The 22,006-nt window shown below is 35.4% G+C and overlaps 1 protein-coding gene and 2 pseudogenes across 1 annotated transcript; 2 read left to right on the top strand and 1 right to left on the bottom strand.

Moving 5' to 3' along the window:
- The first annotated feature begins 1,510 nt into the window (after positions 1 to 1,510).
- Positions 1,511 to 2,298, top strand: LOC142974595 (L-fucose dehydrogenase-like). The gene has a single exon (XM_076117023.1). The coding sequence runs from the start codon at positions 1,521 to 1,523 to the stop codon at positions 2,271 to 2,273; it is 753 nt and encodes a 250-aa protein (XP_075973138.1). The 5' UTR covers positions 1,511 to 1,520; the 3' UTR covers positions 2,274 to 2,298.
- Positions 2,299 to 4,782: 2,484 nt separating this feature from the next.
- On the top strand, positions 4,783 to 5,663 carry LOC142975018 (L-fucose dehydrogenase pseudogene; annotated as a pseudogene).
- A 1,381-nt stretch (positions 5,664 to 7,044) lies between these two features.
- LOC142974566 (L-fucose dehydrogenase pseudogene) lies at positions 7,045 to 7,902 on the bottom strand (annotated as a pseudogene).
- Positions 7,903 to 22,006: the final 14,104 nt, after the last annotated feature.

Raw genomic sequence — 22,006 nt, 5'->3', positions numbered from 1 at the left:
TTATATTACTTTTTAATACCACTCGGATAACTTTTTCTGAGAAATTATTAAATTTTCATATCAATGCGAGATGGCTGCGGGAAATAGTTACTGCAGCGACTATTCTTTTGAGAGTTTTATATTACAACAAATATAATAAATGTGAATTTCCTTGTTTGTCCTTTTTCACAATAAACTTGCTAAAGTACGTTAATTGAACAAAAACTCCCAGAACTGGAGATGGCCTGATCTCCAATTCTGGGTTATTTTATGTTGTCCTTAAAAACATTTATGCATTATTTCCTATTTTTCAAATCACGTTTTGGGCCTAGGTAGCCAAAACGCGACAACGTGCTATTCATAAAAATAAATAGAAATAACATTCAATGTTTTCAAAACTATATTTCTTAACAAAAAGCGTCAAAACCAATGTTAAATAAATTCAATACAGTAAAAAATAGTTTAGTGATAAAAAATTCAATCAAAACCAGCACACGACAATTTTTCAAAATTATCATAAAACATTTTCATTGCGCTCCAAAAACGAGGACAAAATGAAAATGCGGTTTTAAAAATAGATTTTAATTCATGCTTTAAACCCATTTTCATTTAGCGGAAAGGCTTTCAGTTACAACGAATTTATTTATGGGATGTATGAATTCTCGTTAAACTACTATTAGAGGGATGTAATAAACTTGTGTGCATTTTTTTGAACTTTAGCTGGAAATAACTATAAATTTATCAAAACGACTCAGCGCAAGGTCGCGTATAAATCCAACAATTTCGTAGAGCACATATTTTGATTTCATAACTATTAAACAATTACAAATTTATTATATAATTATTATAAGGGAATTAACGCTCAAAAAAATAATTTACAGTGGATTGCCTGACGTTTCGTCGAAGGTAACACTGGCCATTTTGGACAAAATGCATATTTTTAAAACCATAAGATTAAAACGCTTGAATATAACACAACTACCGTCCTTCCGCCAACGAGACAAGTCCTTTTAATAATAATGACGTGGAGTTTGTTAACTATTTTTACTTTCTAACAACCTGCAATTTTTTCTCCATCACTTCGCTTTTCCTTCGTTCTTCCGTGATAAAAGTACCTAGTTTTTATTTTCTTTGCTTTCTTTTACTTTCCCTCTAATACATAACAGTTAAATACGCCTTATATGCCTCTGTGGCGCGTCGACAGTGTATGTATATGAAGGGGTCTTCGGTTTCAAATCGGAATAAATTTATTTCTGAGTAAAGTTCTTCTGTCAAAAAATGCTCAGTATATTTCCCGTTTTTATGTCTCGGTCTTGCCTTTAGACTACTCTTTGGTCTCTACCTACCTAATCAAAAACAAAAACATATTATTTATGTGATATCGTGATAAAATCTATTAACAGGAGGTATTTAATTTTAAGTACAAAAAGGTAACTATAATATATTATCACTGGCGACTGCCGATAAGATACACCAAATGTAATAAATAACATTTGCCAATAAATTCATGTCATTGTGCGACAGAGACGAGTTGGTAAAATATGAGTTTCCAAGGCAAAGTTGTACTCGTGACAGGCGCTAGCTCAGGTATTGGAGCCGCCATTGCTATCAAGTTCGCAGAAGAAGGAGCTCAAGTTAGTCTGGTCGGTAGAAACCAAGAGAAACTGAACAACGTCGCTAAGAAATGCGGGAATCCTTTGATCCTAGTAGCCGATGTTACCAAGGAGGTAGATGCGAAGAGGATCGTAGATGAAACTGTCAGATACTTCGGTCAGCTGGATGTACTTGTCAACAACGCTGGTATCGGTCTGATGGCAAAAATAGCCCAGAGGGACGCTTTGGAAATATTCGACAAAGTGATGGCAACGAATCTTCGAGCGCCGGTCGTGATTACAAACCTAGCAGTACCTCACCTCGTTAAGACTAAAGGAAACATCGTCAACATTTCAAGTGTCGCTTCTACTCGTGTGTTTTCCGAAGAAATATTCTCGTACTGTGCATCGAAGGCTGGTTTGGATCATTTTACGAGGGCCATTGCTTTAGAGCTGGCGTCTAGTGGTGTTCGTGCGAACATAGTTAACCCAGGGCCAGTACTGACGGATATTATTGAGAATACGGGCGCAGGTTCAGCTGAGGTAGAAGCTGCTTTTACCCATATGAAGAGCCTCACTGCTTTGAACAGAATATCAGACCCTGAAGAAGTAGCAGACGTTGTACTGTTCTTGGCTAGCAGCAAAGCCAGAGGCATTACAGGTTCAGCTTACGTGACTGACAATGGAACGACCTTGAAGTAAGGAAAGATTTTTCTTTGTGAGTATTACCGCTTTAATATGTAATAAATACAATTCTCATTTATGGTTTTCCTATTATTTTTTTCAACATAAAGATTTTTATCCCGTAACTGTCCCTCTGCTGAGCAAGGTTCTTCTAAAAAAACCAGACAAAATCAATTGGTCACAGACCTCATCAGCCTTTTTTCCAAACATGTTGGAGTCCGCCTTAAGTACCTACCACTGACTTCTAACGACTGTCAAAGATCTTTGAAAGTTACAACCGGGACCCGCAATTTTACGTGCCTTCCGAAACACCAAGAAACATCACCTGAACAAAGTCGGCAAGCGTATCCGTGCAGCTGTTGTTAACTAATCCACGAGTTTCTCCAAAAAGTAACTGTAGAATTAATTGACACAAATCTAAAGAACTATATAATCACAATTCATTAACTTAAGGGTGAATTGCACCATTAAGTTGGTATAATGCATAATAAATCTGAACAACAATAACTAAAACCTAATTACACATAACAAACCGTTACTTTACGTTTCTTGTATTTAAGTTGTACAGTATCGTAGTTTGAACTTAGTTATTGGAAATACCTTTACGGTTTGCATTCGTTTACAAGTGGCACAACTTGCGCGAAACAAAGTATTACATAGTGTGGGCACGTTTCTACGATTTGATCATTAGAATTGCATCAGTTTATATGTTTCCGTGGATTTATATTTTATTTAAGCCGCGCCAATAGGTACCCAATACCTACCTAATTTATGAATAGTGTGTGTTATGGTCGTTAAAATTTAAAATGTACCGCAAAAATAGTTTCTACTGCGCCATTCTACACGATTTTTCATCCAGAAAATCTCGATAGTTGGTCGGTTGTTGATAGTCGATAGTGGTAAAGAATCACGATACTGTACCTCGATTTTCTACCACTATCGACTACCGACAACCGGCTAGCTACCGAAATTTGACATTTAGAATGTACTGCCAAAATGTTTCCTACGACACCCGGCAGAGGCGCTGATCAGATTTTCATACAAAATTTCTCGATGACAGTTCGGTTGTCGGTAGTCGATAGTAGTAGAGAATCGAGCTACTGTTTATTCCATTTTCTAGAACTTTAATTGCGCGGCTACTTCATTCATTAATTGCCTGCCTAAAACATATGATATGTGAGTTTAATATATAGTAAATATATATGAATTGAAACAGATTTTCGCGTTGCTGTAAAACCGCAAACGTGACTCTACTTATAAAGACGTTTTTAATTTATATTTTCCTTTTGTGTGTTTCTTTGAGAGTATCTTAAAGAGTTCCACAAGTCTTAGATTACCTGCTAGTGTTCTTTTCTGTACAAGCTCGCATTTTAATCACAACAACAGCAAACGTATATGTATGTGTAAAATAACAATTAAAATATTTCATATTATTATTATTCTTTCTTTCTTTCGGAGGAGCTCGTGGCTTAGTTTACAACAGCCGCACGGATGGATCTCTGAGGTTAAGCTACGCTTGCCGAGGTTGTTCCGTGGATGGGTGACCATCTTATACATATCGAGTTCCTCCGTGTTTCGGAAGGCACGTTAAATTGTGGGTCCCGGCTGTCATTTTCGAAGATCTTTGACAGTCGTTAACAGTAGTCAGAAGCTTGAAAGTCTGACAACCAGTCTTACCGAAGGGTATCGTGTTAATACCCAAGTAACTGGGTTGTGGAGGTCAGATAGGCAGTCGCTCCATGTAAAACACTGGTATCCAGCTGCATCCGGTGAGACTGGAAGCCGACTCCAACACAGTTTGGAACAAAGGCTAAGCGAATATATATTATTATTCTTTCTGGAGGATCTTGACCATAATATTTTATGCTGCTGAGCAATAGTTTTATGAAAATATGTGTTGCATTCATAAATTAACTATCGTAACAATTGGTTAAGCAAAACAAAATTATGCTCAGTTAAGTTATTACTGTCAGTATTAGTGATATGATAGCCGAGTGGTTTAAGTTGGCACCACACAAGTGGTTGTAGGTTCAAACCCGAGGCAACACACCAATGACTTTTTGAAGTTTGTATGTACTAGAAATAATTATCACTTGCTCTAACGGTGAAGGAATCACATCGGGAGGAAACCTTGCATGCCTAAAATTTGTTTAAGACATTTATCGAGGGCATGGAAAGTCCCCAACCCGCACTTGGCCAGCGCGGTGGACTCAAGGCCTAACCCCTCCCCCACGTTTGGGAGGAGTCCATTGCCCTGCAGTGGGACAACATTAAAATCAGCCTGCTTAAAGAAACAATTAGCTGACCTTTGCTTCAAAGTACGAATTGATAATAATAGAACACAAACATTCGCAGCATGTAACGTTGCCCTTTGAAACCGCACTATCAAGTTCAATCGATGATACGAATTTTCTACAAAGAGATTACAATAGATTACAATATCTAGATCAGGAGATAGCGGTAAATTAGTTATTAATTATTTCCTCAAATTATTGGGGTATTATTTTATCACTGACGATAAGATACACTACATGAATAACGCGTTGTAATAAATAATCATTCGCAACAAATTCATGTCATAGTGCGACAGTGACAAGTGTGCTAAAGATGAGTTTCCAAGGCAAAGTTGTACTCGTGACAGGCGCTAGCTCAGGTATTGGAGCCGCCATAGCTATCAAGTTCGCAGAAGAAGGAGCTCAAGTTAGTCTGGTCGGTAGAAACCAGGAGAAACTGAACAACGTCGCCAAGAAATGCGGGAATCCTTTGATCTTAGCAGCAGACGTTACCAAGGACGTAGATGCAAAGAGGATCGTGGAAGAAACAATCAAACACTTCGGTCAGCTGGATGTACTTGTTAACAACGCTGGTATCGGTCTGACTGCGAAGATAGCTCAGAATAACGCCTTGGAAATATTCGACAAAGTGATGGCAACGAATCTTCGAGCAGCGGTCGTAATCACAAGCCTTGCAGTACCTCATCTTATCAAAACTAAAGGAAACATTGTGAACATTTCAAGTATCGCCGCTACCCGTGTGCTTTCCGAACAAAGTTTCTCGTACTGTACATCGAAGGCTGCTTTGGATTATTTTACGAAGGCTACTGCTTTAGAGCTCGCGTCTAGTGGCGTTCGTGCGAACACAGTGAATCCAGGGCCAGTATTGACAGACATTGTTGAGAATGCAGGCGCAGGTGCGGCTCAAGCAGAAGCTACTTTTGCGTATATGAAGACCCTTACTGCTCTGAACAGAATATCAGACCCTGAAGAAGTAGCAGACGTTGTACTGTTCTTGGCTAGCAGCAAAGCCAAAGGCATTACAGGATCATCATACGTGACTGACAATGGAACGACTTTGAAATAAGGAAAGTTTTTTTTTATTAATTATATTGTGTAGCAATAAATACAAATTCTCATTGATGGTTTTATTTTTTCATATATAACAATATGAGTGTAGGATAAATATTTTTTTAGTTTATTTTAACCCGTGTCTGTCCTTGGTCACCGCGCTGGCCAAGCGTTGATCGGTGACTTTCCCCCAAGAAATGTGTTAAACAACTCTTAGGTGTGCAGGTTTTCAGCACGATAAATTACTTAACCACTAGAACAAGTGAAACTTATTTCTCACACTCACATAACTTTGACAAGTCATTGGTATTGGTATTGGTATGTTGCCTCAGGTTTGACCGTCGACCACTTGCGTGGCAGGTAACAAGTGGTATAAGTAGGCACCTATACCAATCTCTATTGTAGTTCGGAGATATGAATATAATTAGTATAGATTAAGTGATGCTCTAAGAAATGATTAACACTCCTACTAATGATTACTCTTAGATTGAGTAAAACCAATTGATCACGGACCTATAGCAATAAATAATCACAATTCATTGACTCGAAGGTGAATTGCACCATTAAGATTAAATTTTAAGTAATTAATTGTTAAACTTTCCATGGAACAAAGATAAACTAACTTTGGTTAGACTCCCTGTTTTATAAACTTAGTTTAATGAGTGGTGGCAACTTACAATTTGGAATGTGCAATAAATTACGGATTTTAAAGTTTTCCTTCAATATAATTTGAGTCTTTCGTCATTTCTAATCATGTTTCACTCAGCATGTTCAGTTCTATTTATGTACAGTAATTACACGTATTAGAGGAAATTGAGGAGTCAAGTTGCAAGTATTTTTGTAAGGCAAGAACATCCTGAAAATAAGAGCAAGAACATAATAATATACTATTCAATGCTTCATAGAATATTTTAAAGATATGTATTAAAATATTGATATATTATTAAATTACGTAAGCTAGTCTTAAGTCCATTGCCTATTTTATAACTTCCGGTCTTCAACTTATCTATACTGATAAGTAAGATAATAAATCGGTTATATGTACAATACAAGCAGCTGTATATCTTTTCATAATACAATAAAATCCAAATTTGATCTGAATACGATGATGATATACCTTAGAAACGGTAAATCTGAACATATATAACTCAAAGGTGACTGACTTACTTTATCTATTCAGTAGCGTTAAAACTCAAACAATAAACACTATTATATAGATAAACTACCGCTAAATGTACTCAAACCGCGGGATAGTGATTTGACATACAGATAGATGTTATGAGGTTAGCATCCGCTAAGAATTTTGATCGATTTTACCTCCAAGGGGATGAAATAGGGGATAAAAACTTCAATTAAAATTCCGTCCTAGGTCACAAACCACACGGGCGAAGTCGCGGGTAGAAGCTTAACATAAAAAGGAAAATTAAAAAATAAAACCACATAAATATTAGTAGTAACGATAATATTTATTAAGGGTAAATAATTTAATGATCATATTAATTTTATTGATGACGAATGAAGGTCAAGCGATATAATTGATTTAATGTTTTATAGACAATCCATTATCAATCACGTAAGATGATCCGGTAACACCCTTGGCTTTGTCGCTAGCCAAGAACAGTACAACGTCAGCTACTTCTTCAGGGTCTGATATTCTGTTCAGAGCAGTGAGGGCCTTCATTTGCTCAAATGCAGCTTCTACATCAGCTCCTCTAACACCTACATTCTCAACCATGTCTGTATACACTGGACCTGGGTTCACTGTGTTCGCACGAACGCCACTAGACGCGAGCTCTAAAGCAATAGCCCTCGTAAAATGATCCAAACCAGCCTTCGATGTACAGCACGGCACACTTGACATGTTGACGATGTTACCTTTAGTCTTAATGAGGTGAGGTACTGCTAGGTTTGTAATTACGACCGGCGCTCGAAGGTTTGTCGTCATCACTTTGTCAAAGATTTCCAAAGCATCACTCTCGGATATCTTCACAGTTAAACCAACACCAGCATTGTTGACAAGTACATCCAGCTGACCGAAGTATCTGACTGTTTCATCTACGATCCTCTTTGCGTCTACCTCCTTGGTAACATCGGCTATTAGGACCAAAGGATTTCCGCATTTCTTGGCGACGTTGTTTAGTTTCTCCTGGTTTCTACCGACCAGACTAACTTGAGCTCCTTCTTCTGCGAACTTGATAGCAATGGCGGCTCCAATACCTGAGCTAGCGCCTGTCACGAGTACGACTTTGCCTTGGAAAGTCATCTTAAACGCACTTGTCACTTCACAATGCCACGAATTTATTACGAATAGTTATTTAATACATGTACTGTATCTTATCCACAGACGTCAGTGATAATAATGATATCACCATATGTACTAAATTTGAGGAATAATAAATAATCAATTAAGCGCTATCTTTAAAGTAGCTATCACTAACTGTGATATTGAAATGTATCAATATTTTCTGTAGTAACCCCTGCCGAGAATTCTGTGTCTGTTATTGGTGTATTCACAAAAAGAACTCTCTTCTACACAATTTCAATTTATCACTATTAAAGATTTAATTAGGCCACAAATTTACACGTCTACTTCCGTCGTTGTATACATTCATTGTCTTTTGTAAACAACCAAAAGTTCCCTCATAAAATGTTAAGGGAGAAATTAAAAGTCCCATCGTACTCGATTTATGGGCGCGTCGAGCGACGTCTATGAAAATATTTGGTTCTCATTATTATTCTATTAGCCGTACATCACCGATCATGACTTATGGTATTATATTTAATGTGTTCATTTTACGGTGAATTAATGAATTTATTTCGTCGTTTAGCTAAGCTTTTCAAAGTAATATTTTTAATATCTTCATCTATTCAACATATTGAGTTTACTTTATTCCCATGTACTTTAAAGAAGTCCCTTAGTTATGCAAGGTCTTCAATTTGCACTAGTTCAGCATAGTTAACTCAAGGCATTGCGCTTCTTTCGTTCGAAGATGGAACTATTGCCTGGCAGTGGGACAATAATAAGCTAAGTATTTTTATATAGTGTACTATAACATAAAAAACAGATGTTCTTTTGATACAAATATTTAAACCATCTGCAATAGAAGCACAGGCCATAATGATGAAATAATTCCGCAAATAAATAGATGAATTACATAAAAAATTTGCTTGTACTTTATAGTAGACTAAATTATAAAGGACAGGCTTTGCTACTTATTAAAAACTAGCTGACCCGCGCAACTTCGCTTGCGTCACATAAGAGAGAATGGTTCAAAATTTTCCCCGTTTTTGTAACATTTTTTAATTGCTACTCTGCTCCTATTGGTCGTAGCGCAATGATATATAGCCTATAGCCTTCCTTGATAAATAGACTATCTAACACTGAAATAATTTTTCAAATCGAACCCGTAGTTCTTGAAATTAGCGCGTTCAAACAAACAAACAAACAAACTCTTTAGCTTTATAATATTAGTATAGAAGTATAGATTAGTATAGATAATATTTCTGACATTAAAATTACCTAGATTTACTTCAATTTTGTTTTAAGATGAAAGTCATGTCGAACGTCAGTCTTGATTAAGAGTCATTTACTTGAATATACAATTTTAATGAGAATATTGGTCTTCAAACAAAGGTTACAAATACAAATGAATGAGAAGGTTAAACAAACGAAAAAAGTTATATTAAATTGAGATGGCTCGATCGCTCTATTTCTAGTCGACTTATGTCCGGATTCTGAGGTACATTTAGCGGTTAGTTTATCAATTCAATAGCGTTTAAGCTGATATAAACATGACAGATTGAATATTAGGTCGGGGAAAAAGTCTTTTCGCATTATAGTATGTATGAACTTGTAATAAAATCTCTTTGACTTCAAGAATCACAAATGAGTACACGGTTCATTAGGTTTCTTTTAGTGAGCTCGTGAGGTACCCAAATATCGAGCTTTTTTGTGTAGAGAAAAGATTTTATTACAAGTTCATGCATACTATGATGCGAAAAGACTTTTTCCCGTCCTAATAGATAAGCTACCGTTAAATGTGCCTCAGAAACCGGGAATTGAACCCCAATTCTTGATACTACACCACAAACTTTTGATAGGTGCTGTTTTTGAGCTAGAGTCCATTACTCTCGAATGATACATGTATCGTCCAAGAGCTCTATTTTCTACAGTCAGTAATATCGATAACTGGCTTACTATTGTCAAATTTTGTACGGAACACTGATAACTAGGCACTATGTTCCTTAACCCTAGAAAGATAACCTACGCCTCAGAGGCGCCCGCGTCCGTTTGACATTGCTGTCTCTTTCTAATGAGCGCGCGTATCTACCTGTCCTTTTTAGTTAGCTTTTTAGTTAGTTGTAGTTAAGTTAGTTCATTAAAAAAAAATATTAATATATCGTACGCCTCTAAAGCGCATGGTTATTTTTTGTGGCAGTCAAAATATGGTTATCTTTCTAGGGTTAAGTAATGAAATGTCAAACACTATCTAGTTTATAGTACTAACTAGGACTTAGCCAATATTTCCAATATTTTATTACATTTGTTGAATTTTTTAAAGGAATATTCGAATAGTATTCACTTTGTATACCTACCAACAGGTAGCAAAATAACTACGAAAAATTGCATTACTCTACACCAACCAGCACTGGTGTAATGAAAAATTAACCTTGTTTAATTACCCATAAACTCAATTTTTCGTATAGAAATTGAAAATTTTAGTAAAAACGTAGAGTAGCTATAAACCGAGAGATATAAAGTTAATTTCACATTACACTCGGGCCGGACTGTAAGTGAATCAACCGACGGTTTCATTTACGTAATAAGGCTGTCTGTCTGCTTCTACATTTACATTTCAATATTATATTTGAAGCCACGTGTAGTACGGTGGCACAAAGTTATGGATATAAAGCAATTGTGTGTGATTCTTAGAAAATTGTTACAACATTTTTGTACAAAAATTCAGATTTAGAAATTCAGGTTCATAAATAATCAATCTTTCGGTTCTTATTGACGTGTTTCCCAAACTAGGAGATACTCCCTTTAAATAACACTAAGGGGTCACCCTTCCGCGGATTGGCCGAAGCAAGGGCTACTTAACCCCTCATTGATCATTTAGCGGATGGTGAGGGCAAAGTACACTTAATTTTAGTAAATTTTTGTAAGTTTACCGTGCCGTTATAAAAAAGAATAAAAAAAAAGAGTAATATTTTACCCTAAAAGATATCTACAAGTTTTTAATTTGGTAATAATTTTATTTTAAAACTATAACCGTATAAGTTACTGACATAACATCGTGTATTCTCAAGTTTTATAGCACTCAACTTTTAGTAGCAAAATAAGGAATGTATGGCCTAGAGTAGTTGAGCGGAAATAAACTCACTTTTGACGACGTACTGGCTCCAAACTACAGCAATAATCTAGATAATTTAGAAGATTGATCTCTTAAAACTGACATATGAAACTGGAGACAATATATTTAGCAATTATTTTTCGTCATTCGTTCTAAAGAAGTTTAGTCTAAGACTGCGGATTAACTTGACAATGTATGTGTGTATAAGAAATGTTTAGAGGTGATGAAACATTCTGTTTCGAAACATTTCTTATCTAATGAAATTTTGAAAGTTGTTTTCTTATTATTACTGTAAATATTATATTTAATTTATATATTAATATAATTTATAATTTATATTTAAACAAGCAAATAGGTTATCTGATACTTATTTATACTAACTTATACACAGTGACACTAACAAGTTAATTAGCAAATATAAAAGCAGCCCAATCGCAGTAAAAAAATTTTTGAAATCGTAATTAAAATAAAAAAAAATTACATCAGTATTTTTTGCACTTTTACACCAACGTTATGTTTTATTTTACTAACGTATTAAAACTATCCCAAAATACCTGATACCATTTTGATATGGTAATAATATACCACAACACGGTACTATAAATAGCCTCAAGATACGCCTAACTAATTCATAAGTCGGGTGGCTTGTTATCATACACAACAGGTACACTAATCGTCTTAAGGTAAGTTAAGTTAACTTAAACAATAACTACTGACACAGGCTTTATAACATAAGCCCTTTCATTAACTAGTTAAATAGTAACTTTTAAACTGCAACTGAAGAATTTGTGAAGGGCAAAAAGTATCGAATTTGCACCGTATTTTACTTGCATAGTGCGTTGTATCCATTATAACGGCAAACTTTTATCAATACTCCCAATTCAAATCGATAAAAACAGGAAAGAATCAAATGTAAAAGCGGCAATATCTTGTTTTTTTATACATATCGCGTTCGACACGACACCCGTTTAACACATCTTGATGAATTAGTGAGAATGAGTCCTATTAAAATTGGCTTGCGGGGCTAATGTACCATTTTTTTTGTTGTGTTAGCTACTCGACTTATTGCTCGATTTATCGATATATAGGTACATCGAAAATATATAAATCGAACGAGACGAATGGTCCTTTGAAACGTAGAGCTGTTATAGCAAACTTTAAAGAATCATTACTAATATGAAATTGATAGCGGACAGACCAACACATATCCTAACATTATCTAATAGTTAGCCGAGTGCCAGATATGTCTCAAGTGTCATAAACTGTCAATCTAACAAATGGAGTCTTAGTGGCAATAAACGGTTTATAGTTCGCAACATAATTTTATATGTCGAATATAAAATATAAAAAATCCAATAATTTTCAGGTGGATTGTCACCATTTACGACTGGTACAAGAAAGTTTGTGACAAATCTTTGGCAGTATACTTTATGAGTTATTCTCTTTTGACCAAGGATACGAACCACTTTGTTTTGATGGAAGTTTGTTAAAAAGTAAATCAAGGGGAAATAAGTAGGCTAATTTTGTTGATACTTCCTCGCGGCTCGTGTTTTTCCGTAATAAATGTTGGTTGTTTAATGCTGTAGGATTTTTTTAATAACTTTTTGTGTTTATGGCAATTCGAGCACACTTTTGTATGGGAAATTTACACGTGTTAGCTTTCAATGTTTTTGACGATACCTCAACTTTCTTTTGAATCAAAAAGACTTAGGGTAACAATTTTAGAATCCAAGGTCTTCAAACGTGAAACACCGACGTCGATAATGACAATGTATACACGAAGTTATCACGATATTAAGGATACTACAAGTTTCTGACAACTTTTAAATCACTTCTTAATATGATAAGATTCTTCACTAACTACTTTTCTTAGGCGTAGATTGTCAAGGGAGTCAGCTAAATTGTTTACATTTAATAATAACCGAATGAGTATCCCATGTTTCAGTCTTACATATAAACTAGGGCAGTTACATGCACCTTAAAATAGTTAACTCGAATTCCACGACAAAACGCACCATTCATTACGCCTACACCTTTCCACACAAGCAATTTGTAACAAAAACACCTTAAAAGCGGCCGTTTGTGTCGACAAAAAATTGCAGAAACACTTGCAACTAAAATGTATGTCGTAAGCGACAATTTTGCCGTGCCACGACAAATTGGTCGCGTGAGATATGCGCGCGATTGTACGTTACTAGGTGACGTATGTACTGCAAGAGTTGCGAGGTGTTGAATACGCTTCGGGAAAATGGAGAAAATGTATTACTGTAGTCGGACCGACAACAAACTGTTATACTTTTGCTGCTTTTTCTAATAACAGGGACTGGAAACTGACTGTTGTTTTGTAGGTGAAAACGCAAGTTCCCTCTGAATTTTGGACGGTTTGTCAGTAAATATTTTTGTGAGGCTTTTTGCTGTAACGTTATATTCTTAGTTACAGCACTAGCAGTTAATCGATAAATCTCATTAAATGGGCATGTAACATTCTCATCCTCATCGTCACTTCCAACAAACTCCTTTAATCAACGAAAATAAACATTCGGTAAAATTTTGATATTTTACAAAATTTTGTTTTCACGGTCCATAGTAGGCCTTCAGGTAAAATGTAACAAAAGTATTTTTAACATAATATTAAATAAATGCATTTTATTGCTACCGCGGTTTCTATAATTTCATTTTAACACACCATATATTTCTATTCAACTTTTTATTTCACTTCAACAAAATCCTCTTGCGTAATGAGAAACTCGACTCGTGAACAATTAAAAATTACCTCAGTCGTATAAAACAAACTTTTAATTTATCTAAGCGCGGTGCTATTACGATAACGATGTTAACGACCTACTGAATTATCACACTGGCGGTAACATCATAAGATAAATTCCCTCCATTCACCTCATAGGGATGACGACTATTTTTAATTTTTTTTGTCTTTTTGGTAGGTTGTAAAAAAATATCATGCATGTATTTTTTTTCATCAAAGAACAATGTTAGATGACTTAGTTAAAAGCATTAAAGTTAGGAGTGGGAGCTCATGACGTCACGTTGTTGTAGATGTTTTTACTATAATGTGACGTCATGCGACTTTTCAACTTAACGGCCGTCATTATTGGATTGTAAAAGAAGGATAAATTCGTGTAGCAGTGAGAGCCGAGTCGTATTATCACTTGCACTAACGATAAAGAAAGTAATAAGTAAAAATAAAGAAAGTAATAAATAAAGTAGACGATAAAATAATGCTTATTGAGGGCATGCAAAGTCCCCAACCCGCACTTGGCCAGCGTGGTGGACTCAAGGCCTAACACACCTCGTTTGGGAGGACCTTTGCCCAGCAGTGAACAATGGGTTACAAAAAATGATTTTTTTTTTCACAATTTAACAAGATAATAAAAATTATCGTCACCCCTATTCTGCACAATTCAAAAGATAACCGACTCTATGAATTAAAATCTTTAACTTCCTCTTAATAAATTCCCTCGGTGGGAAGTTAGTTTGAAGTTTTGAGAAATTCTTATCAAGCAATGCAACGTAATGACACTTACGAAACTATGCCAGTGGTTGAGAACTTTGCTATAATTATTTGAGAGACTGCATAAGAAATATTGTTACTACGGAATGTTGCTTCATTTTGTACGAACTATGAACTCAAGGGAATTCGATAGTTCAAGTTTATTTTTACAAAATTGTTTGTAAGCCAAGCCAATATGGTACTATTTTTACTACAATTAAACACAGTTAACGCAGTCGTTAGCTACAAAACCATACCTAGCCTGTATACACAATTAGTCAATATTATAATAGTATTTAGTTAATTATAACTCTCTTGGCTGAATGCTCAGTTTGGAACACGTGAATGCTAATTTATAAGTAGTGGTTTCTTTTATTAAACGAAGATATGAATGACGCATAGAAAGTATTACTAAAACGAAAAACTCGATCAAAATTCAATACCGCTTATCCATCTAAAATAATAGAATACGCTAGGGACGTTGATCAATTTCAATACAAAAAATCTTTGTAGTTATTCAATACCCAATTAGAAGAAGGCTCTACTCCAACCATTCATATCGTTATATGAACATGTGCCGGTAAAACATCCTAAGGCGCCACATGCTACCTGTATTTTTGATACATTTACAAAGGACGGAGTATCAAATAGCCCAGAGTCACGTGGCCACTCGACACGGCCGCCGTATATTACGACAGCCGGAAAGTCCCACATGTTAGCGTCTGTTCTGTGACCTAATAGTCCGTTTGTATGTCCTGTCACGTTCGCCGCCTAGGTCCTGGCCTTTTGATACTTTTGAATGACACGTGGAAAAGTTTCTACTTGTTGTTGAAAAAGTAAAATATATATTATAGGAGGCTGTATTAATACTTTTTGTTATATTATATTGCTAAAAGCCACAATATTTGCAGTGAGTAGTCTATACATAGAATAGATAATTATCTCAAAATAAGATCACTTCAGACCTTGAGCCAAAACACTAGCTATGTGCGTAGAGCATTTCTCCATAAACTATATAAAAACTTATAGGCAAGTAAATAATTACACTTAATGTTTTAAATTGCCATCCTAACAGAAGTTATCACACTATCTTTAATTTACTTAAACTTTACTATAATCTTTACAAAGTTCCCACTTAATACACTAAACACTTATATGTATGTACGAGTGAAAGTGTGATACACCATTTTCAGTATTAATACTTTAATTTGTTTGCCATCGACACGCTAAGAAGAAGAAGTAAATCAAAAGCACTATCGATTCCAATCAATACCAAACAAGGCATTGTAGCCATTCGGTGTATTGTCAGCCAACACCTACAGTACACGACGACAGAACAAGACACGTTTCAACACAGTCAACACGTCTCCACTACAATTACGAGCGAGTTCCAGGAACTGCGGCGAAGATGTTCCGAGAATTACCCCTCTTGATACGACAATCTTATGGCTTGTATACGAATTGATTGTTGAAAGATATGACTAGGGATTTGCTTTACTCAAAACATGTGATAACTTGATTGTTAAAGTTAGAAATTGAATCCTGTGCCTCTAGTGAAAAAGGGTATAAGTCCGATTTTGTCGAAAATGAGTTAAATACATACTTATATAGATAACTAGCTGACCCGCGCAACTTTGCTTGCGTCACATAAGAGAGAATGGGTCAAAATTTTCCCCGTTTTTGTAACAATTTCTACTGGTACTCTGCTCCTATTGGTCGTAGCGTGATGATATTTAGCCTATAGCCTTTCTCGATAAATGGGCTATCTAACATTAAAAGAATTTTTCAAATCGGTCCAGTAGTTTCTGAGATTAGCGCGTTCAAACAAACAAACAAACTCTCCAGCTTTATAATATTAGTATATTAGTATATATTTAAGGCTCTGAACAAATACTCGTGCTCATCACACAAATATTTGTCTCGGGTGGTTATTGAGATGAGACGGAGTGACCACTTTAACCACTGCGCGAAACGTGCAGTTAATAATATATATTTTATTGTAATATCCGGAATGATACGACTTTAAGAAATTGATTCTATAATTTCAAACTGTTTTGCTACTCAATAAGTAAATGTTGTGTTCGGTTAACCGCCGAATGTGCTAACTAATTGCGGTTGAACAAATCTTGCAATTGGGACTTTGATAGCCAATATACGGTTGTGTAAATGGAACATGTCGACTAACGGTATCAGGAAATGTTAAACTAACGTAACCGTGGCATTTCTTTGTCAGTTAAGATTTAAATAAGTAAAAATGGATCATAGAAATGTATGTACGCTCATAACTGTCTGTGTGTATGTTTGTCAGTTATTTAGTTACCATAGTGCTGATGAATTTATTATTTTGATTTTGTTAATTCTGAATCACAGGCAGTGTTATCAGCGAAGAAATGTTTAGCAATTAAAGAATAAATTATCGCCTAAATTCGAATACAATATTAAATAACAATTTGCATTACTTACTTGCAATGCTTTAAAGTATAATTATTATTATTTTGTCATATTTCCAATGGTCGTCCTATTGTCAAAGTCGTTCAAGCCTGTGCTGTTCGAACACCACCTTCTTACGTGGCTTAATGACTGCTATCTTAATCGCAAACACTATGAAGTGGCCACCTATCCATAAAGTAACTACACCAAGTGTTGCTTATCCCACATATCATTTATCAAACGTTGCGCCTAACTGGCTATGGGCACCCGCGTGTCTTCGTTACATGTGGTCAAATGATCCTCAAAAGCAACAATACCGTCCAATTGGCGGCCTAGAGAATCGTTTGCTCAATTCACATTCGACTAAAACATCTGTCGGCGTATCAACTAGGCTACTAGAGCCTTTTACTTTGTGCACTCGATAGCAACGTTTCAAACGCGGTTGGGCCTTCAATTTAGATACAGATACCGTTTGCTGATCGAAGAATTGTGTGACCTTAACAATATTCTGTTTTAAATACAATATATCTATATTAGATCAAATTGATTGCTATATTAAAAGATACGGCAATTGACGCAAACGCTCATTTAAGGTTGACTGTCTACGATTTCGACGAGTGTAACCTGCGCCAAAACGCCAAGCATTTCAAGGTAAATTGCGTGTTCGCTTTCCGTGTCCTATAATACGTGTATAGTTAACATGCAACGCATATGTTAAAAAGTTATGAAATATAATCTAATACTATCTTATTTGGAAATACATTATGATATTGAGTAAAATACTGCATTTTAATGATTCATACAAACAAGCCTCAATATGTAGTATAACAATATATTCAACGTTAAACAACAATCATTATCAACAAAAACTTAGTCTCAATAAACAAACAAAACAAATCCCGCAGTAATTACATCAACAAAACAAAACGTACAAGACAACAAAAAGCCCAATTTCCCAACAAATGAGTATTACTATAAGGCAGTATAAATCACAGCAAAACATTACCTGCAAAAGAAATTATGTATATTCCGACTTAGTATTCAATTGCTGTACTGGTACGAATGAGGAATGCCTACAGAACAAATAAAAGAAACGTATAAAGTGATTTAGAGGGTCTATCAGACCACTAGATCGAGGGTCAGACGGACCCCGCGATAAATAATAGCTAGTATTTGCTACAGTTATGTATTTCTGTCTGTGTTCTTTCTGGACTGTTATGTTTCATTGGCATTTTTGTGATGGGATAATAGATCAAAATTATTTCTAATTTTAATAGTTAATTAATTCATCATATAGTGTGTAGGCTGTCGACATGGCTTAAGAACTGTAATCACAATTGGTAACGACACTTGACGAGCAAATTGTTACTTGTCCTCTGAAGCACGGGGCGGACGGCGATTTATAGAATGTTAGCCCTAAAGTTTGTTCATTGGTAGAAGATCTAGTCTCTAAAATATTTTTAACTATTTTAGCTTAAAAACCAGCTAAAGCGATATAATAAATCTTACTACTATGTATAACATTATACAGTCTATATAAACATAATATATTAAATAGTTTTAATTTTTTTCCAGAAATGAGCAGTTAATTGCAGACAAAACCCAATGAAGTCTCTAGTGTGGCTCCTGGCTCTCTCTTTCATCCATATAATTAGCGCAGACTAAATTCAGTCCCGGACGTTCCATAAAATAACATTTTACTGGAAAATTCCACCTAAAAATACTTCATACGAAAACCTCATTACTATCTTGTTATACAGGATGTAACCTAAAATGGTGCTCACGTACGAACGACAGGTGGCTTGGTAAAAAACAAAAGAACAACGGTCCTAACTAAGCAGCGTATTATAAAACGATTTAGAGGACATTATAGTGTCTCTGTGGAGTAAATGGGGCTTTAAATAGAGTGTGTGTGGCTTAAGTTTATTGTTATCAAGTGTACTAACGTAGAATAAGAAAACGACTTTTAGAAGGATGCCGCAATGTCTTCTCGATACATTTGGTGCCATTCCCTATCGACAACCGGCTAGGTAAAAAAAAATTGTATGAAAATCTCGCTTCGCCATCGCTTCTAGCAGGCAGGCAGGCTTCAGGCACCGTAGCCACTAGTCATGTAGCACATTTGAAATGTCAAAATCTCGTTACTCGATAATCTGTCGTCGCGCTATAGTTTTGAGCATTTCCTATTTTATCCCGTTGGCGTTGAACGAGTTCAGTGTTGAACTGGACAGCTTCTTTTATAATATTTTTGCTATCATTTTGCAAGATTTGATATTGTTTTAATCTAAACTGGTTATAGTGTAATATATCTATAGACCTCAATTTTGAATCGCGATTGCTTTCAAAAGTAAATGTATGGATCATAAAAATGGCTCATTTTTACAATTTATTAATGTCCTCTAGTTATTAAAATGAATTGGGTACTGTGATGCAGATCTAACCAAACTAAATAAAATTTATTCAACTTACCATTTAGGAAATCGATGTACGCGCTATGTCCCTTTGATTCACTGAAGCAATGACTATAAAGTCAATAAATTACTTTTTCTTGTTGCATTATAAAACGATGTAACGCCATTGTGCATTGAGGTTGAACATCTAAAATACGCTTCACAGGGCGGATACGTAGCGAGAGTGTAGCACTTGTAGCACTCGTGTAACTGACGTCATCGCTACGGTTCGTAGCAACTGCTACGGTAGTTTATGGCACGATACCTTTGACATTTTGTATCAAGTTTAAATTTTCAAAGGAAATGCATTCTCCGATGTAATAAAGTGTAGATACGTCTTACAGCTATTTGAGAGGTATTTTTATTGAACGGAAATTGAGATGAGAAAGCAATTTATTAAATGTTGGATTATTTTCAGACTACGGGCGCTCTATAGTCGTAACTTAGTAGAAAGCTTTGGCATGCATAGTGTGTCTGGATTATCATTATAATTTCTGCGTATTCCTAAAATAAAGTTGCTGATTGTTGTACTGTAGTAATCAAATTAGAAAGGTCAAGCGTAGTTTACACATATCACACAATATCAGGATATCACACAAATTTTCTTTACAACACCGTGTGTTTTACAAATACTTTTAGATATCGTTGTATTTTGTTCTTGTGTTATGAATTAGCCCGCGGTACAGAATACCGAGCTCGAGAGTTATTCTACGAAACAAGACTATACATTGTCTAACTAGAGTTACTGCCTTTGACCTGCATTTCAAATCATAAACAAATCTCCTATCTGCGGATTGGTAACTGATGCTTGCTTACAGATCGTTCTACCAGCATTGAGTGCAACTGACTGTTCCTCACAACTGCTAAATTGACTTCTATAAACCTAGTTTCTGAACTTTTGCCTTACTGTGAGCACTTTATTGACACATACGAACCACTCGGTCAGTTAGTTGGCTTCCGATTTTCCATTTCGTCGACCCTAGTTTCCGTGTCACCTAGTACATTCAAAGATCAATAGGTTGAAACTTAGTTTTGCTATACTTTGTTTGAAATGCCTGTGGGAATTGGTGGAGAAGAATACTAGCGGAAGATTTTATTTTTCTTCTTCTTCGGTCTTACTACAACAATATAAACAAATGTTCAACGCGTGGTTTGGCATATTTTTGTATTGACGACACGACACGATTAGAACAATTGCTAAACTTCTTCGTACTACATGTTTTATCAATCTATCTGTTTCTAACTTGTTTGTACAAAAATGTGGTTTTTGTCGTACCTTCAATATATTTTCTATAAATAGTCATACAATAGATCGGTAGCCGTTTAATGGTAGTTGAGTTGAACATCCCCGTGATTTTGCTCGTTGCAAAAGTTAGTTGGTCTCGGCTTTCGATAAAAAGGCCACAAGGCCTATTGGATTGAATAACCGTACCATAAGGTTGACCATTAATCATACGAAAAAGAAAGTAAACTTTACAGCCAATATAGTGCCCTTAAAGATTTTTATTGGAAGATGATTCTTACATGTGACAGACTCATGACATGCGGCAAAAACTAACCGATTTTCGGATATGGTGGCTGCGGCCTGATAAATTGAAACCAACCAATTGTTTATAGCGTCCAATTGTAAGTACAATTATACAGAGATAACCAATGTTCCATAATGTCAAAATAATGATGTGGTGAGGTGACCAAACGTGCAGTCAAACACGTAAACACATTTACACAACCCTCACGTTCGTCTTTGCTCGTCTGTCTCGTCCAAAGTATTTGATCGGCCGTTCACTTTCAATTAGTCTACAGTATCTAATTAATTCAGATAAGCCCGTCATATATGTACGTGGCATGCTCTTGATTACTGCAACTTTGTTCATCAAATATTAACTAATTGAAAGGCTTTGAATTTAAATAAATGTTTGTCAATCTGTAATTTGATTATTGACTTTGCTTATTAATTAAAACTGTATTGATTGGATAAGGTTTATGTAAGGTCGAAGTATCATTGAAAGGTCATTCCCGATTGCTAATATCAGCAATGCCGTTACTGATTACGCTATTAACCAATTAAAATAGGCTAAATTAGACTTTGACATCAAGTTTTATTGTGTGACTAACCAAGGACTATATAACATACACACACGCCACAGCAACGCGAAAGCTCGTCTTTACGTCTATCCGACTTTTTACTTATAAACTCAAATCGTAATAAAAATCCTCCTCTTACTGTGGCTCCCATAACATTTCTGATACTTGTTGTATTTTTTTTAACTCGAGGAGAAAAAAATTATTCGAAGAAATCTTTTCACACATTGTTAACATCAACATTTTAATCTCCAAAAGCAACTAATGACTTAATGACGAAATGCTTCCTATGCAAGTTGTTCATATCACTTATTGAACACAAACAATACCTGTTAATGAACATAACAAACTATGCAGTTTTCAAGATAAATGACACCTTTAACGATGACACACCGTCTGTTACAAAATGTTATCTATTCCTTATTCTACTATTCGACTATCATCACACAAACAAAAGCCTACCTTATTGCACCGATACAAAATTCAAAATCGAATGAATAGTTGCAACTTGTGTGAGATTAAACTACTTTTACCACAAGCAATTTTCAACCTTAATAGTAGAGCTTTAGATTTAAAATAAAAT

Source organism: Anticarsia gemmatalis, chromosome 8, assembly GCF_050436995.1.
Source record: "Anticarsia gemmatalis isolate Benzon Research Colony breed Stoneville strain chromosome 8, ilAntGemm2 primary, whole genome shotgun sequence".
In the NCBI taxonomy this organism is placed as follows: Eukaryota; Metazoa; Arthropoda; class Insecta; order Lepidoptera; family Erebidae; genus Anticarsia; species Anticarsia gemmatalis.
Note: the sequence above shows the minus strand (reverse complement) of the source record. Positions and strands in the feature narration are given on the sequence as shown.